The sequence below is a fragment of the Euleptes europaea genome, chromosome 18, assembly GCF_029931775.1.
Source record: "Euleptes europaea isolate rEulEur1 chromosome 18, rEulEur1.hap1, whole genome shotgun sequence".
NCBI lineage: Eukaryota > Metazoa > Chordata > Lepidosauria > Squamata > Sphaerodactylidae > Euleptes > Euleptes europaea.
This window is the reverse complement of record NC_079329.1, coordinates 21,602,553-21,618,729: the sequence shown is the minus strand read 5'-3', so window position 1 is coordinate 21,618,729 and position 16,177 is coordinate 21,602,553. Positions and strand designations below refer to the sequence as shown.

General features: G+C 49.4%; 1 protein-coding gene across 2 annotated transcripts in view; it reads left to right on the top strand.

The window, feature by feature from the left end:
• Positions 1 to 2,112: 2,112 nt before the first annotated feature.
• AP2A1 (adaptor related protein complex 2 subunit alpha 1) overlaps positions 2,113 to 16,177 on the top strand; it is a 42,784-nt gene continuing 28,719 nt past the window's right edge. For both annotated transcript variants that reach the window (XM_056863908.1, XM_056863907.1), the window contains exons 1-3: positions 2,113 to 2,269; positions 12,655 to 12,723; positions 15,776 to 15,918. In XM_056863908.1, the coding sequence (XP_056719886.1) occupies positions 2,203 to 2,269; positions 12,655 to 12,723; positions 15,776 to 15,918 (279 nt within the window). In that variant the 5' untranslated portion in view covers positions 2,113 to 2,202. The remainder of the gene's footprint in view (positions 2,270 to 12,654; positions 12,724 to 15,775; positions 15,919 to 16,177) is intronic.

Below are 16,177 nucleotides of genomic sequence, written 5' to 3'. Positions count from 1 at the left end.
GCACTGAGAGACTAGGGTTGCCAGCTCCGGGTTGGGAAATACCTGGAGAATTTGGGGGTGGAGCCTCAGGAGGCCAAGACTTGGAGAGGGAGGGGCTTCAATGCCATAGAGTCCAATGGCCAAAGTGGCCATTTCCTCCAGGGGAACAGATTTCTGTCACCCGGAGATCAGTTGTAATAGCGGGAGATCTCCAGCCACCACCTGGAGGTTGATGTAAAAAATACTCACAATACTGGTAACAATAAGCTGATGGAAAAAACCCAGGACAACTCACTGTATTCAACAATTCATTAACAACGTGCTAACAATGAAAACAACCACAAGGTGCACAAATATACACAAAATATACAAGTTCAATTATTTACAATTATTTACAAATTAATTGTCACAATTAATTTGTAAATAATTGTACTTGTATATTTTGTGTATCTTTGTGCACCTTGTGGTTGTTTTCATTGTTAGCACGTTGTTAATGAATTGTTCAATATAGTGAGTTGTGGAGAAGTTTACATCGGGACCACAAAACGCAGCATACAAACAAGGATAAAAGAACATGAAAGATACTGCAGACTTGGCCAACCTGAGAAATCAGCAGTGGCTGAACATGGACGGACACAAACAGAACACAGGGTCTTATTCCAAGACACTGAAAGACTGGACAATTCTACCAACTATTTTGTCAGATTGCACAGAGAAGCCATTGAAATTCATAAACATCAGCACAACTTTAACAGAAAAGAGGAGAGTTTAAGAATGAATAAGGCTTGGCTTCCTGTTCTGAAAACCTCCAGACTAACACAGGCAACAGTCAACAATAGCCATGCAGATTAGCCTTGGATTACACACATTAACAGATCACTTCAGGATACAATGGTTCCATATTAACATACCCTACTCTCATTAGCACATTATCTGGATACTTACAGGACAATGATTAGCACATTACTTTTGCAGGACAGTACTCAGCTCAAACCCAACCCCTTTCTGACTATATATTACTCTTCCTACAAACTTGACACTGAGAGACACTGTCCTTCAGTGTTAATCCTCTGAAGATGCCTGCCACAGTTGCTGGCGAAACGTCAGGAAAGAAAATTCCAAGACCACGGTTACACAGCCCGGATAACCTACAAGAACCAATAGTGAGTTGTGCTGCACAAATATACACAAAATATACAAGTACAATTATTTACAAATTAATTGTCACAATTAATTTGTAAATAATTGTACTTGTATATTTTGTGTATATTTGTGCACCTTGTGGTTGTTTCCATTGTTAGCACGTTGTTAATGAATTGTTGAATATAGTGAGTTGTGCTGGTTTTTTCCACCACCTGGAGGTTGGCAACCCTATGAGAGACGGAGGCTGCTCGCTCAGGTGTACTTCCATAGCAGAGCGGATATTTCGACCTGGATCTTGCAGTTCTGCCTTATAGCAGAACGCCAATTCGAATGAAAAGCTCAAGCCTAGAGGTAGAATTAGAACCCAGAACTGACCACCCCCATCCCAGCGTTTATTGGTCCAAGCTCGATGATGACACTGGCTCCGCCTCTTTGAAAACACCGCCCCGATCGTCACTCTCTCACTCGCCGGAGTTCCTTTAGGGGCCATTCCAGTGATAGGTCATTCAGCCAATGGAACAAGCAGTTTGGCTTGACAGACAAGGGCTGTTTCATCCAATAAAGGACTAGACGAAGTATTGACCGGCAGTCAAAGGGGCGGAGGTTTTAAGAAAAGCCAGCTCGGTGATTTCACAAGAAGCGCCACGAAAGGCGGGGGAAAGGGCGAGGCGGGGCTTGAGCGACATTGCCTGGCGACCATTGAGAAAGCGATATTATGCACGGAGGCGGGAGGGATGGTGGCATAGGCGGGGTTTTAGCGTGCCCTTCGCCCAATGGCAAACGCAGAGCGGCCGGGGACTCCTTTGACACACGGGCCCACCGGATCTTAGGGGGCGGGGTGCAGGCGGGACACGGGCCTAACGTCCAATCCCGTGGCAGGCTAGTTTGACTTCAGCCAATCGAAACCCGGCCCGCAGTGAGAGGCGGCACAGCCCCCCAATCGGACGTGAAAGGGACAGCCGACGGACGGAGCCGCCGGCCAACCGAGTCGCTCCGGGTCGGTTCGGTGCTGCTGGGCCAGGTTCGGGCGCGGAGCGGAACGGAGCGTCGCCGGGGTCCCGATCCGCCACCGCCGCCACCATGCCGGCCGTTTCCAAGGGAGACGGGATGCGGGGCCTGGCCGTTTTCATCTCCGACATCCGGAACTGTGAGCGGACCGGAGGGGGGACGGGGAGGGGAGGGGCTGGGGCCGACCCGGGGGAGGACTAGCGGGAGGCTGCCCGGCGGCGGCGAGGCCTAGCGGTCAGGGGCCGGGGAGCGCTTGGCTGAGGGCAAAGGGCTTGAGCCGCGGGGAGGGGCTCTTCCGGCGCGCCAGGGGTCAGCCGGGCTCGGCTGGGCTTGAGGCAGCAGGACGAGCGGCGGGGGAGGCCAGCGGACTGCGAGGAGGCGGCCTCGTAGCGGCCTGGCCGCGGGAGGGACCCTTCCTGGGGATCTTGGCGTGGCTGGCACAGCGCGGGGGGAGACGGGCCGCCCTCGGTCCACGAGGCAGGAGGGATGCCTGCAAAGCTGCAGGACGAGAGGAGGCTTCCCCGGTCGGAGGCTCCCCAAAACCGTTGCGGGGACGCTTCTGGAAGGGTTTGGGGGGCCTGAAGATGAAGAAGGGCGAAAACGCATGGGAGGTTTTGCCTTGGATTCGCCACTCTGGGTGTGTGTCTGTGTTAGTGTGTGTTAAGTGCCGTCAAGTCGCTTCCGACTCATGGCGACCCTATGAATGAAAATAATTCACAGTGGGTGGCCGTGTTAGTCTCTCTGCAGTAGTAGCAAAGGGCAAGAGTCCAGTAGCACCTTAAAGACTAACAAGAATATTTTCGGTAGTAGAAAAGGGCAAGAGTCCAGTAGCACCTTAAAGACTAACACAAACATTTTCTGTAGTAGAAAAGGGCAAGGGTCCAGTAGCACCTTAAAGACGAACAAAACTATTTTCTGGTAGGGTATGAGATTTCGTGAGCCACAGCTCACTTCTTCAGATACCTATGAAGGAAAGTCCTCCAAAATGTCCTGTCTTTGACAGCCCTGCTCAGAGCCTGCAAATTGAAGGCCGTGGCTTCCTTTATTGAGTCAATCCATCTCTTGTTGGGTCTTCCTCTTTTCCTGCTGCCCTCCACTTTTCCTAGCATGACTGTCTTTTCCAGTGACTCTTGTCGTCTCATGACGTGACCAAACTACGACAGCCTCAGTTTAGTCATTTTAGCTTCTAGGGTCAGTTCAGGCTTGATTTGATCTATAACCCACTGATTTGTTTTTTTGGCAGTCCACGGAATCCGTAACACTCTCCTCCAACGCCACATTTTAAAGGAATCTATTTTCTTCCTATCAGCTTTCTTCACTGTCCAGCTTTCACACCCATACATAGTAATAGGGAATACGATGGCATGAATTAATCTAGTCTTGGTGGCCAGTGACACATCCTTACACTTCAAAATCTTTTCTAGCTCCTTCATGGCTGCCCTTCTCAGTCTCAATCTCTAGGTGCACCTTTTCCCCATCTGAATTCTCAAAACTCTGCATGGAGTGGGGGGGGGGATTTTTGAGTTCTGCCAATTTGGTTGGGGAAAGTGTGCATTTAGAGAGGGGCAAATTCAAGGCAAAACCTCCCCTGTGACTTTGCCCAATGAATGCACGTTTGGTTTGTCCCAGGTCTTTAAGTCATTTGGAGAGGCCGAAGGTGCCAGGGTCAGAAAGATGTGAAAGGAGGCTGGGAGAAGAGGCATATATCTTGGGGCAATCAGGAGCAGAAGGGCAGAGGAGAGGTTGTCCGTTTGTTTTATCTTATACCTCGTTTTTCTCCCTAAAGGGAATGCAGAGTGGCATACCACAGTATGCCATTTTTTCCTAAAAACAACAACCCTGTGGGGTAGATTCAGCTAAGAGAGTCAGTGGCCCAGGCTTGCTCAACAAACGGCAGAGTGGGGACTCGAACCTAGGTTTCCCAGGTTCTAGTCTCACACTCCAACCACTACAGCATGCATGCTGGGTTGGAGAGAGAACTGAAGGGTCCAAGTTTTGCTCTGGTGCAAGATCTTGCCAAACCCTCGTAAGACAACAGTATCCGAAAGGATGCAGGTGAGCCAGGGTGGGAATTTAGGGCTGGGCATTGCAGGTGGGTGAAGTGCTCATATAAGAACATAAGAAAGGCCATGCTGGATCAGACCAAGGTCCATCGAGTCCTGCCATCTGTTCACACAGTGGCCAACCAGGTGCCTCTAAGAAGCCCACAAACAAGACGACTGCAGCAGCATTATCGTGCCTGTTCCACAGCACCTAATAGAATAGGCATGCTCCTCTGATCCTGGAGAGAATAGGTATGCATCATAGTAACCATTTTTAATAGTAACCTTGAATAGCCCTATCCTCCATGAACATGTCCACTCCCCTCTTAAAGCCTTCCAAGTTGGCAGCCATCACCACATCTTGGGGCAGGGAGTTCCACAATTTAACTATGCTCATGGACACTTATGTTGGGCTGTGTGTGAATCACCTTTCTCTTTCCTGGGTGATCATTGTTTGGCCATGGTGTGTTTTGATCTGGCTTTGCGCTGTGGTAGGTTTTTAGGTGGATCTGTAGAAGCTGGCACAAAGGTCTGTAAGATGCAGTCTCCAGCTAAGGAACAGCAGTGTGTGCAAAAAAACAAAAAGCGTGGACAGGGATCTGGATTCTGCGTTGAGAAGACAAATTCTGCATTCTGCAGAATTAACAAGAGTTTCTGTTTCTGTGAGATTTGCGACCCGTGGATGTGGCCCTGGGGTCTTGAGAGAAGGGTAACTGATGCCAGGATCCAAAAAGGTGGCCATTATACTGCAGGATTGGAGAGTATACATTCGAAGCTACATTCATGCTACAAAAGTATATAGAGAAGAGAACTGGGAAGGAGGACCTTGCCAGTCTTCAGACCAACCATCAGTGTGGAGCAAAAAATATGTTGTTGGGTAGGTGTCAGTGGTAGAGCATCTGCTCGGCATGCAGAAGGTCCCAGGTTCAATACCCTGCATCTCCAGTTAAAGGGACTAGGCAAGTAGGTGATGTGAAAGACCTCAGCCTGAGTCCCTGGAGAGCCACTGCCAGTCTGAGAAGACAATACTGACTTTGATGGACAGAGGGTCTGATTCAGTATAAGGCAGCTTCATGAGTTCATGTATGCGTTCGTAGGAGCAGTCCAGATTTCACAACAGTTTGAAAACAATTTTAAAAGTACTGTCTTGGAGCAAACTCTAGAAAACAAGAGTTATTTTTTAAACCCGGGAGATCCGAGTTCCCCTTCTCTCTGGGTGGGGCCTGTGCGGGGGTGTTGCATTGGCCTTGTGCAGCTGACCCATTCAAATATTCTTGCTCCAGTCCCTTCTTACAAACCACGCAGGGCAATCCTTAGCAGATTTCCATGTTTCTGAGCTCACTGAAGTCAGTGGCTCCAGAAGGGTGTAACTCTGTTTAGGATTGTTCTGCCAGTCACCCCCTCCCCGTCTCCTTGGCAGGAAAAAAAATTAGTGTTGTGCAACACTTCAGTTTTGCAAGAATAATATGTGCTTGTTAAGTAGTGGTTCTTTTTAGAAGGCAGCAGGCAGGGCTCGTTTCCTATCACCATTTTTATGCCATGAGCTTGCCAGAGTTCATAGAATCATAGAGTTGGAAGGGACCACCAGGGTCATCTAGTCCAACCCCCTGCACAATGCTGGAAATTCACAACTACCTCCTGCCCCACACCCCCAGTGACCCCTACTCCATGCCCAGAAGATGGCCAAGATGCCCTCCCTCTCATGATCTCCCTAAGGTCATAGAATCAGCTTTGCTGAAAGATGGCCATCTAGCGTCTGCTTAGAAACCTCCAGGGAAGGAGCGCTTACCACCTTTCAAGGAAGCCTGTTCCACCAAACTGTTAGAAAATTCTTCCTAATGTCTAGATGGAAACTCTTCCTAATGTCTAGACAGAAACTCTTTTGATTTAATTTCAACCCATTAGTTCTGGTCCGACCTTCTGGGGCAACAGAAAACAAGTTGTCCCTTCCCCATCTGAAAAGCAACTTGGGGATCCATCCCAAGGTCTGGATACAAAAATGACTGCCCACCATAATCCTGGAGAACGTTCTAAAGCAAGAGCTTGGCCAGGCTGTTGCAAACCGTAACCACGTCACCCACTCAGGCATTCCTAAGACATCTTCATTGTGTTAGAATTTACGACTGGAGTCATCTGGCGGTGAGGCTTGACTACGTGAAGCGGAACCAGACCGGCAGAGAACATGTGGCATCTGACTCTTTACTTGCAAGATCAGGATTCAAATATAGCTCAGTTCTTCTGTGTTTGGGCTTGCTTCTGACTTTGCTGCCTATAGTGATGTAAGGCCTGCAAGTCACTCTTGATGTCTTAGAGGTGCTGGTGCCTTGACCGTTTTCTCTGGAGAAGACCAAACTTCAAAACCTCAGTGATGGAAGGAAAATTTCTGACTGAAATTAGCGCAGCAGTGTTGTCCCATATAGGATGGCCAGATGCAGAGGAGGACAAGGGTCCTTAAAGGACCGTATTCGAGAGGGAATTTGGCAGGGGTCACGAAACAGGGAGGGATGAGAAAAGCTGCAGCTGTCAAATTTTCCTCTTGAGCACAGCCGGCAAACATACAAAGCCGTTGCAATGAACCGTTTTAGTTCCAGTTAATCCCACATCCTTGTCTGTTAAAAGTACTGTACCTAGAGTACTGTGTTCAGTTTTGGGCACAGCACTTTAAGAAAGATGTAGACAAGCTGGAATGTTTCCAGAGGAGGGCAACAAAGATGGTGAGGGGTCTGGAGACCAAGTCCTATGAGGAAAGGTTGAAGGAGCTGGGTATGTTTAGCCTGAAGAGGAGAAGACAGAGGTTATATGATAACCATCTTCAAGTACAGGAAGGGTTGTCATATAGAGGATGGTGCCGAGTTGTTTTCTGTTGCCCCAGAAGGTCAGACCAGAACCAACGGGTTGAAATTAAATCAAAAGAGTTTCCATCTAGACATTAGGAAGATCTTTCTAACAGAGCTGTTCCTCAGTGGAACAGGCTTCCTCGGGAGGTGGTAAGCTCTCCTTCCCTGGAGGTTTTTAAGAAGAGGCTAGATGGCCATCTGTCAGCAATGCTGATTCTAAGACCTTAAGCAGATGATGAGAGGGAGGGCATCTTGGCCATCTGGGCATGGAGTAGGGTCACTGGGGGTGTGGGGGGGTAGTTGTGAATGTCCTGCATTGGGCAGGGTGTTGGACTAGATGACCCTGGTGGTCCCTTCAAACTCTATGATTCTATGAAGTGGCCTCTCAGCCTCCAATTCTCTCTGCAAAATGGACAAAAAATTGGGGGGGGGGAGCTAAAGTGCAAGATGAATAAGCAAATGGAGCCAGATATTTTGCCCTCTAAAAGTTCAGATAGTTGAAAGGGGTGGATCTGTTGGGAACGAGAGGTGTGTTTCCCAGGGCTTTGTAATTTGAGATGGGGTGTTGCATACGAGGGGTGCGAGTCGCCAGTGTTGGGTCTGCTGGAAAGGCTAAAGCACGCCTTGGCAGTTGTAGGGGTGGGGAGGGTTGCAGGAAGCTTCCACGGTATCTATATGATCACGCTGCCCTCAGCTGCCTCTGGCACCAGCTTGCAAAGTAACAGGCAATCCAGGAAGCACGGGGGAATGCGTGGGAAGTGCTGCCTTTGAGCCGGAAAAGCCAGAGAAGAGGCTTTTTCTCAGTGCTTGCGCGCACATTCTGTTTTGCAGAGAGAGGAGGAAGCTGCCTCTATGGGCCAGTGTCACGGCCGAAGGGTTAATGTGCGGGGTCTGTCGTCTCCAGACATGTGAACTAAGAACAGAAGAGGTGCCCTGCTGAAGTACACCAACGGGCCAAGTAGGCCGGCATCCTGTTTCATGCTCTGGCCCCCTAATTGACCAAGAGGGCCAACAAACAGGACACAAGAGGCCAAGGCCTACTACCTGAACATTGCCTCTAATATTCAGAAGTTTACTGCCTGGGGATCTGAAAGAGCTGTGGCTCAGTGGTAGAGCATCTGCTTGGCATGCAGAAGGTCCCAGGTTCAACCCCCTGCATCTCCAGTTAAAGGGACCAGGCAAGTAGGTGATGTGAAAGACCTCTGCCTGAGACCTTGGAGAGCCGCTGCTGGTCTGAGTAGACAATACTGACTTTGATGGACCAAGGGTATAAGTATTCAGTATAAGGCATGTGTTCATGAGTTCTGAAATTCCTGTCTGGGCTTGGAGTGTGGCCTAGAATTGACCTGGGGAACACTGGATCCCGTAGCAGTGGGATTCTCCACGGAAGCAAGTCTTATTCTCAGGATGGAATGAATACAAGGAATTTCACCTCTCTGTCACCCCATCAGCCCAACGTTTTACCAGCATCCTCATCTACACCAGCGGGCAGGTATCAACACCCAAGCCACCCGTCCATTTTAGATGACGGATCCTCCTGTAAAATCGCTCTCTCCCCTGAGGTGACTGGATGAAGGGCCAACTTGCGTGTTTTGAGTTCCCAAAGAGTTGTTGGCAATTCCTCAGTGTCGCGAAATCCAGCTGTTCATTTCTCGGTGCTTGCATGCCCTTGACGGGATGCTGTCGGGGCAAAAGGTGGAAAGGAGTTCAGGCCCTGTAATTCTACAGCCAGGTGTTTTGTTTTTTTAGGCTCCATCAACGAGCTATGAGGAAGCAATTTTTTCCCCTGTACGAAGCAGGTTTTCCTGCTTTAATTGTGACAAACAAAAGGAGTGGAGTGTGTGTGTGTGGCTTTTCCCTCTTTTATACCAGGAAGTATTTCTTCACTCGAGGAGTAATTGAGCTATGGAGTTCAGTCCCAGAGAATGGAGCACTGATGGCTTTAAAATGGGATTAGGCTGATTGGCTGAAGTACAGGGTCCATCAATAGCTACTAGCCCAAGGAATTAAGGGAAACCTCCACATCCAGAGGCAATAAACCTTTGAACACCAGTTTGAGGAGGTAATATCAGGGGAAGGTGCAACCAGTTGGCGGCTGTGTGGAGCAGGATGCTGGAGTAGATGGACCACTGGTCTGATGCAGCAGGGCTTTATTTTACATCAGATGTGGATGGAGAGAAAAGGTGAACACGGTATCATGATATCGCATCCCCCTTGAATCAAACCTTTTGGTTGGGGGGAGGTCAGGGATAGAATCATAGAGTTGGGACCACCAGGATCCAACCCCTTGCACAATGCAGGAAATTCATAAATACCTCCTCTTCCCCACATCCCCAGTGACCCCTACTCCCTGCCCAGAAGTTGCCCAAATGCCCTCCCTCTCATCATCTGCCTAAGATCATAGAATCAGCATTGCTGACAGATGGCCATCTAACCTCTTCTTAAAAACCTCCAGGGAAGGAGAGCTCACCACCTCCCAAGGAAGCCTGTTCCACTGAGGAACCGCTCTAACTGTTAGAAAATTCTTCCTAATTAGCCCATCCTTCCTTCAGAAGGAATACCTTTCACTGTCCGCTAACCCCTGCTGTGTAAATAATTGTCCCTCTCACACAGGTACCTGACTGTTGAGTTTGGGTAGGGAACTGCGTGTAAAAAGCTGTGTGACTCCTCTATAAATGGCTGCTCTGATCCGTGGGCTAGTTGCGCTCTCGACCCTGGGTCAGCTCACAGCGTTTCCCTCCCCTCGCAGTACGCCCCACCTCGATAGAAGCCACGCAACAGAAGCAGTTGCATATGCAAGGGATCCCTGTGGGTTTATTTTTTGCTCCAGTGCTTCAAGCTGACTTGTTTGCAGGCCTTCTGTCTGCCGGGGGCAATTCTTTAATATAGGTGGAGTGCGTCATTTCCTCGAGTGTTACGTGGATCTTTGCAGGGTCTTTCCCAATGGGCTTTTCCTCATCCCCTCACAGTATTTCAAAGCTGACTGAGGACTGGCATTTCATTCAGCCATTGTCTGTCTGTCTCATTTATTATTCATTTAAGTGGTTAAGAGTGGTGGTTTGGAGCAGTGGACTCTACTCTGGAGAAACGGTTTCATTCCCCACTCCTCCACAAGAGCGGCGGAGGCTAATCTGGTGAACCGGGTTGGTTTCCCCACACCTACGTACATGAAGCCAGCTGGGTGACCCTGGGCTAGTCACAGCTCTCTTAGAGCTCTCTCAGCTCCACCTACCTCACAGGGTGTCTGTTGCGGGGAAGGGAAGGTGATTGTAAGCTGGTTTGATTCTTCCTTGTGGTAGAGGAAGTCGGCATGTAAAAACCAACTCTCTTCTCCTCCTCGTCCTTTGTCTTTCTCCCCGGGTGGAGACCCAGCACATTTTCATTGTTTTCCTCTCTTCCATTTATCCTCCCAACAACCCTGGGAGGTAGGCTAGGCTGAAAGCGTGTGACTGACCCAAGGTCACTTCGCAAGCTTCCATGACAGAGCGGGGATTCGAACCTGGCCATCCCAGATCCTAGTCCAACAGGATATGGAGTATATGTTCAGCCCATTGTTCTCCCAAGAGGTTTGGATAGCAGCGAACACCATTAGGTTGAGAGAGAGAACGACTAGTTCAGGGTCACCTAGTGAGCAGAGTGGGGGCTTGAACTCAGATTTTCTGGCTGCTAGTCCAACACTCTAACCACTACACCACGCTGGATCTCCCTGTGATTGTTGTGAAGTTTTCTTTGTGGCCACAGTATGACTTGGGGGAAGGAGAGGCGAACTGAAGAACTCATTTTTCAGAATTTCTTTACACCTGCCACACAAGCCTGTCATGCCCTACAAGCCCTAGCATTAGTGATTCTCTAGGAACACATTCCTCCGCTCAACATCTTGTCACTTAACAGAAATGGAGCGGAAATAAGATGGGGTTTTTTTCGTATCCTGAATACATGAAGCTGCCTTATATTGAATCAGACCTTTTAGTCCGTCAAAGTCAGTATTGTCTACTCAGACCAGCAGCAGCTCTCCAGGGTCTCAGGCGGAGGTCTTTCACATCACCTACTTGCCTAGTCCCTTTAACTGGAGATGCCGGGGATTGAACCTGGGACCTTCTGCATGCCAATCAGAGGCTCTGCCACTGAGCCACAGCTCCTCCCCTAAAAGTTATTATAGTCTACTCAAGACTGTCTGTATCTCTCCAGGGTCTCAGGCAGAGGTCTTTCTCATCACCTCCTTCCTGGTCCTTTTAACTGGAGATGCCAGGGATTGAACCAGGGACCATCTGCATGCTAAGCAGAGTCTCAGCCACTGAGCCATGGCCCCTCCCATCTTAAATAATTAGTTCAAGAGTGGGATTGTGGCTCAGTGGTGCAACGTCTGCTTGGCGTGCAGAAGGACTCAGGTTCAAGTCCCTGGCATCTCCTGATAAAAGGATCAGATAGTAGTGATGTGAAAGATCCTCCAACTGAGACCCTGGAGAGCTCCCTGCCAGTCTAGGTAGATGGTGCTGACCTTAACAGACCCTTGGTTTGGTGAAAAGGAAGCTTCGTGTATTCACATGACCTGCTGGAAATGAGATCTGGGCCCTTTGATCTTGGTGTGGGACTTCATTTTTGTTGCCATTATGTGTGTGAAGGGGGGCACTTGGGTTTCCACTCTGCATTTCATGGCTTTCTAACCCCTGTTCATAATCTCCCTCCCCCCGTACCCACTAGCTCCCTGACCCGGATAGACCAGGCTAGCCTGATCTTGTCAAATCTCTGAGGCTAAGCAGGGTCGACCCTGGCAAGTCTTTGGATGAGAGGCCTCTAAGGAATACTAGGGTCATGACATGGAGGCAGGCAATGGCAAACCACCTCTGAACGTCTCTTGCCTTGAAAACCCCACCGGGGTCGCTATAAGTCAGATGTGACTTGACAGCAAAAAACAAACAAACACTTGAACCCCGTAGTATCATACTAGGATGTGGGCGACTCATGTTCGAATCCCCACTCTGCTGTGGAAGATTGCTCGGCGACCATGGACCAGGCACACACACTTTCAGCCTGGCCTACCTCACAGGGTTGTTATGAAGATAAGATGGGGGTGAGGAAAATGTTTTGCGTATGTACTGGGGAGAAAGGTGGGATGTAAATAAAGTAAGTAAGTAAATGCATGGCCCATCTGTCTACGTCTCCTGGCTAAGGATTGGCTTTCTGTAGGGGAGGGGCTATGCCTCAGTTTGTACAGCATCTGCTTGGCATGCAGAAGGTCCCAGGTTCAATCCCCAGCATCTCCAGTTCAAGGGACTAGGCAAGTAGGTGATGTGAAAGACCCCTGCCTGAGACCCTGGAGAGCTGCTGCAGTATACTGACTTTGATGGACCGAGGGTCTGATTCAGTATAAAGCAGCTTCATGGGTTCATGTGTGTGTCTGGGGAAGTGGGTTCTCGCCCACTAGAGCTTAACGCTGCAACGGACTGTAGTTTAAAGCGCCATGAGACTCCTTTTTACGTTTCCTGTTTTATGTTTATCCTGGCTCGGCTGGCCCTGCTCCTCCCTACCCAGTTCTGTTCGTGACGGGCCAGCGCTCATTGACAAACGCAGGTGTTTCGGGGTGGGCGTCCTGCCGGAGGGGCTGGCCTTTCCATTGTCCTGACTCCCTTTGTCTTCGCTCGCAGGTAAGAGCAAAGAGGCCGAGATCAAGCGCATCAACAAGGAACTGGCCAACATCCGCTCCAAATTCAAAGGTGAGGACGTTCTGTACGTACCCTTGCGGCCTGCTGGGTTCAATTTATGCCTTTTGCTCGCCCATAACAAACACTGACGTTCCCTGTTCTCGTCGCCTGCAGGATACGTCGGCTACTTAGCTCCCGGCAGCCCTTCGACAGTTCCCTGAGTCATCTTGTCTTACGCCTGTTTCTCCCCCACCACCCATGCTTATCAACAGTCACCACCTAGGAAGGAGAAGAGCTGGTTTTTATATGCCGACTTTCTCTACCACTTAAGGAAGAATCAAACCGGCTTACAATCACCTTCCCTTCCCCTCCCCACAACAGACACCCTGTGAGGTAGGAGGAGCTGAGAGAGCGTGACTGGCCCAAGGTCACCCAGCTGGCTTCATGTGGAAACAAGTCCAGTTCAAATCCAGTTCACCAGATTAGCCTCCGCCGCTCAGGTGGAGGAGTGGGGGATCGAACCCGGTTCTCCAGATCAGAGTCCACCACTCCAAACCACTGCTCTTAACTACAACACTACGCTGGCTCTCAGCTGCTTCGGCCCTCCTCCTCTTTTCTGCTTCCCTGTTAGGGACGTTCTGCTGCGAGGTGTTGTCTGCTGCATGTCCGCAGGCGGCAGATGAGAGATGACCCGCTTTCAGGGTTAAAAGCGTCGAGCAGCTGGAGGATGTCTGCGGCTCCCTGGGCAGGAGGCTGAAAAGGCGGATTCCCAGGCTCTCTGATCTAAGCAACGGTCTCCTTTTTTCCTCCCAGCAATTCCTGGTGCCGGCACCGTGAACCCCAGGAGTTGTTTGTCTCAGTTCCTTTTGCCTACTGAAGTCCCTCCCCGCCTTCCTGGATTTAGCCACCGGCTGCAGAGCTGTGCTGATACAAGGCTGCCATAATATACTTCTGCTGTCAAATGCATTTTTCTTTCTCCCTCCCTTCCAGCATGGTGTAATGGTTAACAGCGGTGGTTTGGAGCAGTGGATTCTGATCTGGAGAACTGGGTTTGATTCCTCACTCCTCCACATGAGTGGCGGAGGCTAATCTGGTGAACTGGATTTGTTTCCCCACTCCTCCACATAAAGCCACCTTGCTCTAGTCACACCCTCAGCCCCACCTACCTCATAGGGTGTCTGTTGTGAGGAGGGGAAGGGAAGGTGATTGTAAACCGGTTTGATTCTTTCTTAAGTGGTAGAGAAAGTTGGCATATAAAACCAACTCTTCTTCTTCCTCTTCTTTCTCTTCCTCCTCTTCCTCCTTCTCCTCCTTCCTCCCAAGGAGCTCAGAGCAGCAGTCCTCACTTTGTCATGTGATCCTCACAACAACCCCATAAAGTAGATTAGGCTAAGAGTGTGCAATAGGAATCTTACAATTGGTGAACCAAAAGTAAAAATATGAAGGAGACACTGTATTTATTGTCCGTTTAATATAGATAGAAAGATAGATAGATAGATAGATATTAGAAGTAGCAAAAGCTGCCCCTTTTCAACCCCAGTATGATTTATTCTCCACCTCCAGTTAACTCCAAGGCCATTTTTGCATGGTAATTAGCAGTGCGTTCCAGGTTTAATTGCCCCACATATTTTTTTTAATTTTGCACGCTGAACCGACATTCCGGAAGTGACTGCGAAGCCGGCGCATACCTGCTTCGCATTAGTAAAGAGCCCATTTAACGCGACCTTTGGTGTTTGCCATGAAGAATCACCCTCAAGGAACCATGCAAAACAACAGAGGCGCGTTAGCTATGCATATGCTAATGGCTATGCAAGCAGGAACTAAGGAGCAGGCGAGTGGGGGGAGTGGAACTTCTCCTTTTGCCTTGGGACCCTGAAAAGGCATTTTTAAAGTCGCATTTTAAAAAAGAGCTTTGAGCGAGCATCAAAATTGACCATGCAAAAATGGCCCAAGACAAAATCCAGGCAGGGTTAGAGAGCCAGGGTGGTGCACATAAGAACATAAGTGTAGCCTGCTGGATCAGACCAGCATGCTGTTTGACACAGTGGCCAACCGGTTGCCCTGGAAGGCCAACAAACTGTAGCACAGTGGTCAGTGTTGGACTAAGAGCAAGGAGACCCGGGTTCATTCAACCATGAAGCTTACTGGGAAACCTTCGGCGGCTCCCCTTGTTTTCTCAGAAGTATCTTAACAGTTGTGCTGTTTGCTCTGTGGCTGTGAAATCTAGGAAAAGGGCACTCGGTATTCGCAATTGTGCAACTAATGACAAATCAGTGGGGGCTTGTTTTGTTTGGGGAGGGTCCCAGTCCATGAGTTGAAGGCTACTGCTGTAGGGAGCATAAATCTTCAAAATTAACCTAGAAAGTATGGGAATAGAGCCACAGCACTGGGATCCATAGGAGAGTTGTAGGGATCTTGTAGAAACTGGAGGATAATCTCAGCGTGGCCCCCACCCACACACATACCAGGTTTCAAATTCGGATGCATCCTCAAAGGCCGTTAGCCAAGGACTCGGGTGTTCTCACCGCTGACTTTCCCGTTCCTGCCCTTCTTGTGGTCATCTTTCTCCTTTGAACAGTTCCATTGCCTTCCAGAGCCAGCGTGGTGTAGGGGTTAAGAGCGGTGGACTCTAACCTGGAGAACCGGGTTTGATTCCCCACTCATAGAATCATAGAGTTGGAAGGTGCCACCAGGGTCATCTAGTCCAACCCCCGGCACAATGCAGGAAATTCCAAACTACCTCCCCTCCACACTCCCAGTGACCCATATTCCATGCCCAGAAGATGGCCAAAGTGCCCTCCCTCTCATGATCTGCCTAAGGTCATAAAATCAGCATTGCTGACAGATGGCCATCTAGCCTCTGCTTAAAAACCTCCAGGGAAGGAGGTTTTTAAGAAGAGGCGGACTCTAATCTGGTGAACCGGGTTGGTTTCCCCACTCCTCTGAATGAAGCCAGCTGGGTGACCTTGGGCTAGTCATAGTCTCTTTGAACTCTCTTAGCCTCACCCACCTCACAAGGTGTCTGTTGTGGGGAAAGGAAGGGAAGGAGATTGTGAGCTGGTTTGACTCTCCTTAAAAGGTAGGGGAAATCAGCATATAAAAACCAACTGTTTTCTCCCCATAGGAGATAAAGCCTTGGACGGTTACAGCAAGAAGAAATATGTCTGCAAGCTGCTCTTCATCTTCCTGCTGGGCCACGACATCGATTTTGGGCACATGGAAGCCGTCAACCTGCTCAGCTCCAATAAGTATACAGAGAAGCAAATTGTGAGTCGGGGGGGCTGGGGTCTTTCCCATCGCCTAGTCCACCTCACAGGGTTGCTGTGAGAATACAAAGGAGAAAGGGAGAACTTCCCCTGAACTCCATGGAGGAAGGGTGAGATAAAAATGTGCTACTATACAGACTGATTATAAGGACATAAGAAAAGCCATGCTGGATGAGACCAAGTCCCATCAAATCCAGCAGTTCTTTCACACAGTGGCCAACCTGGTGCTTCTAGTAAGCCCACAAACATTATCCTGCCTG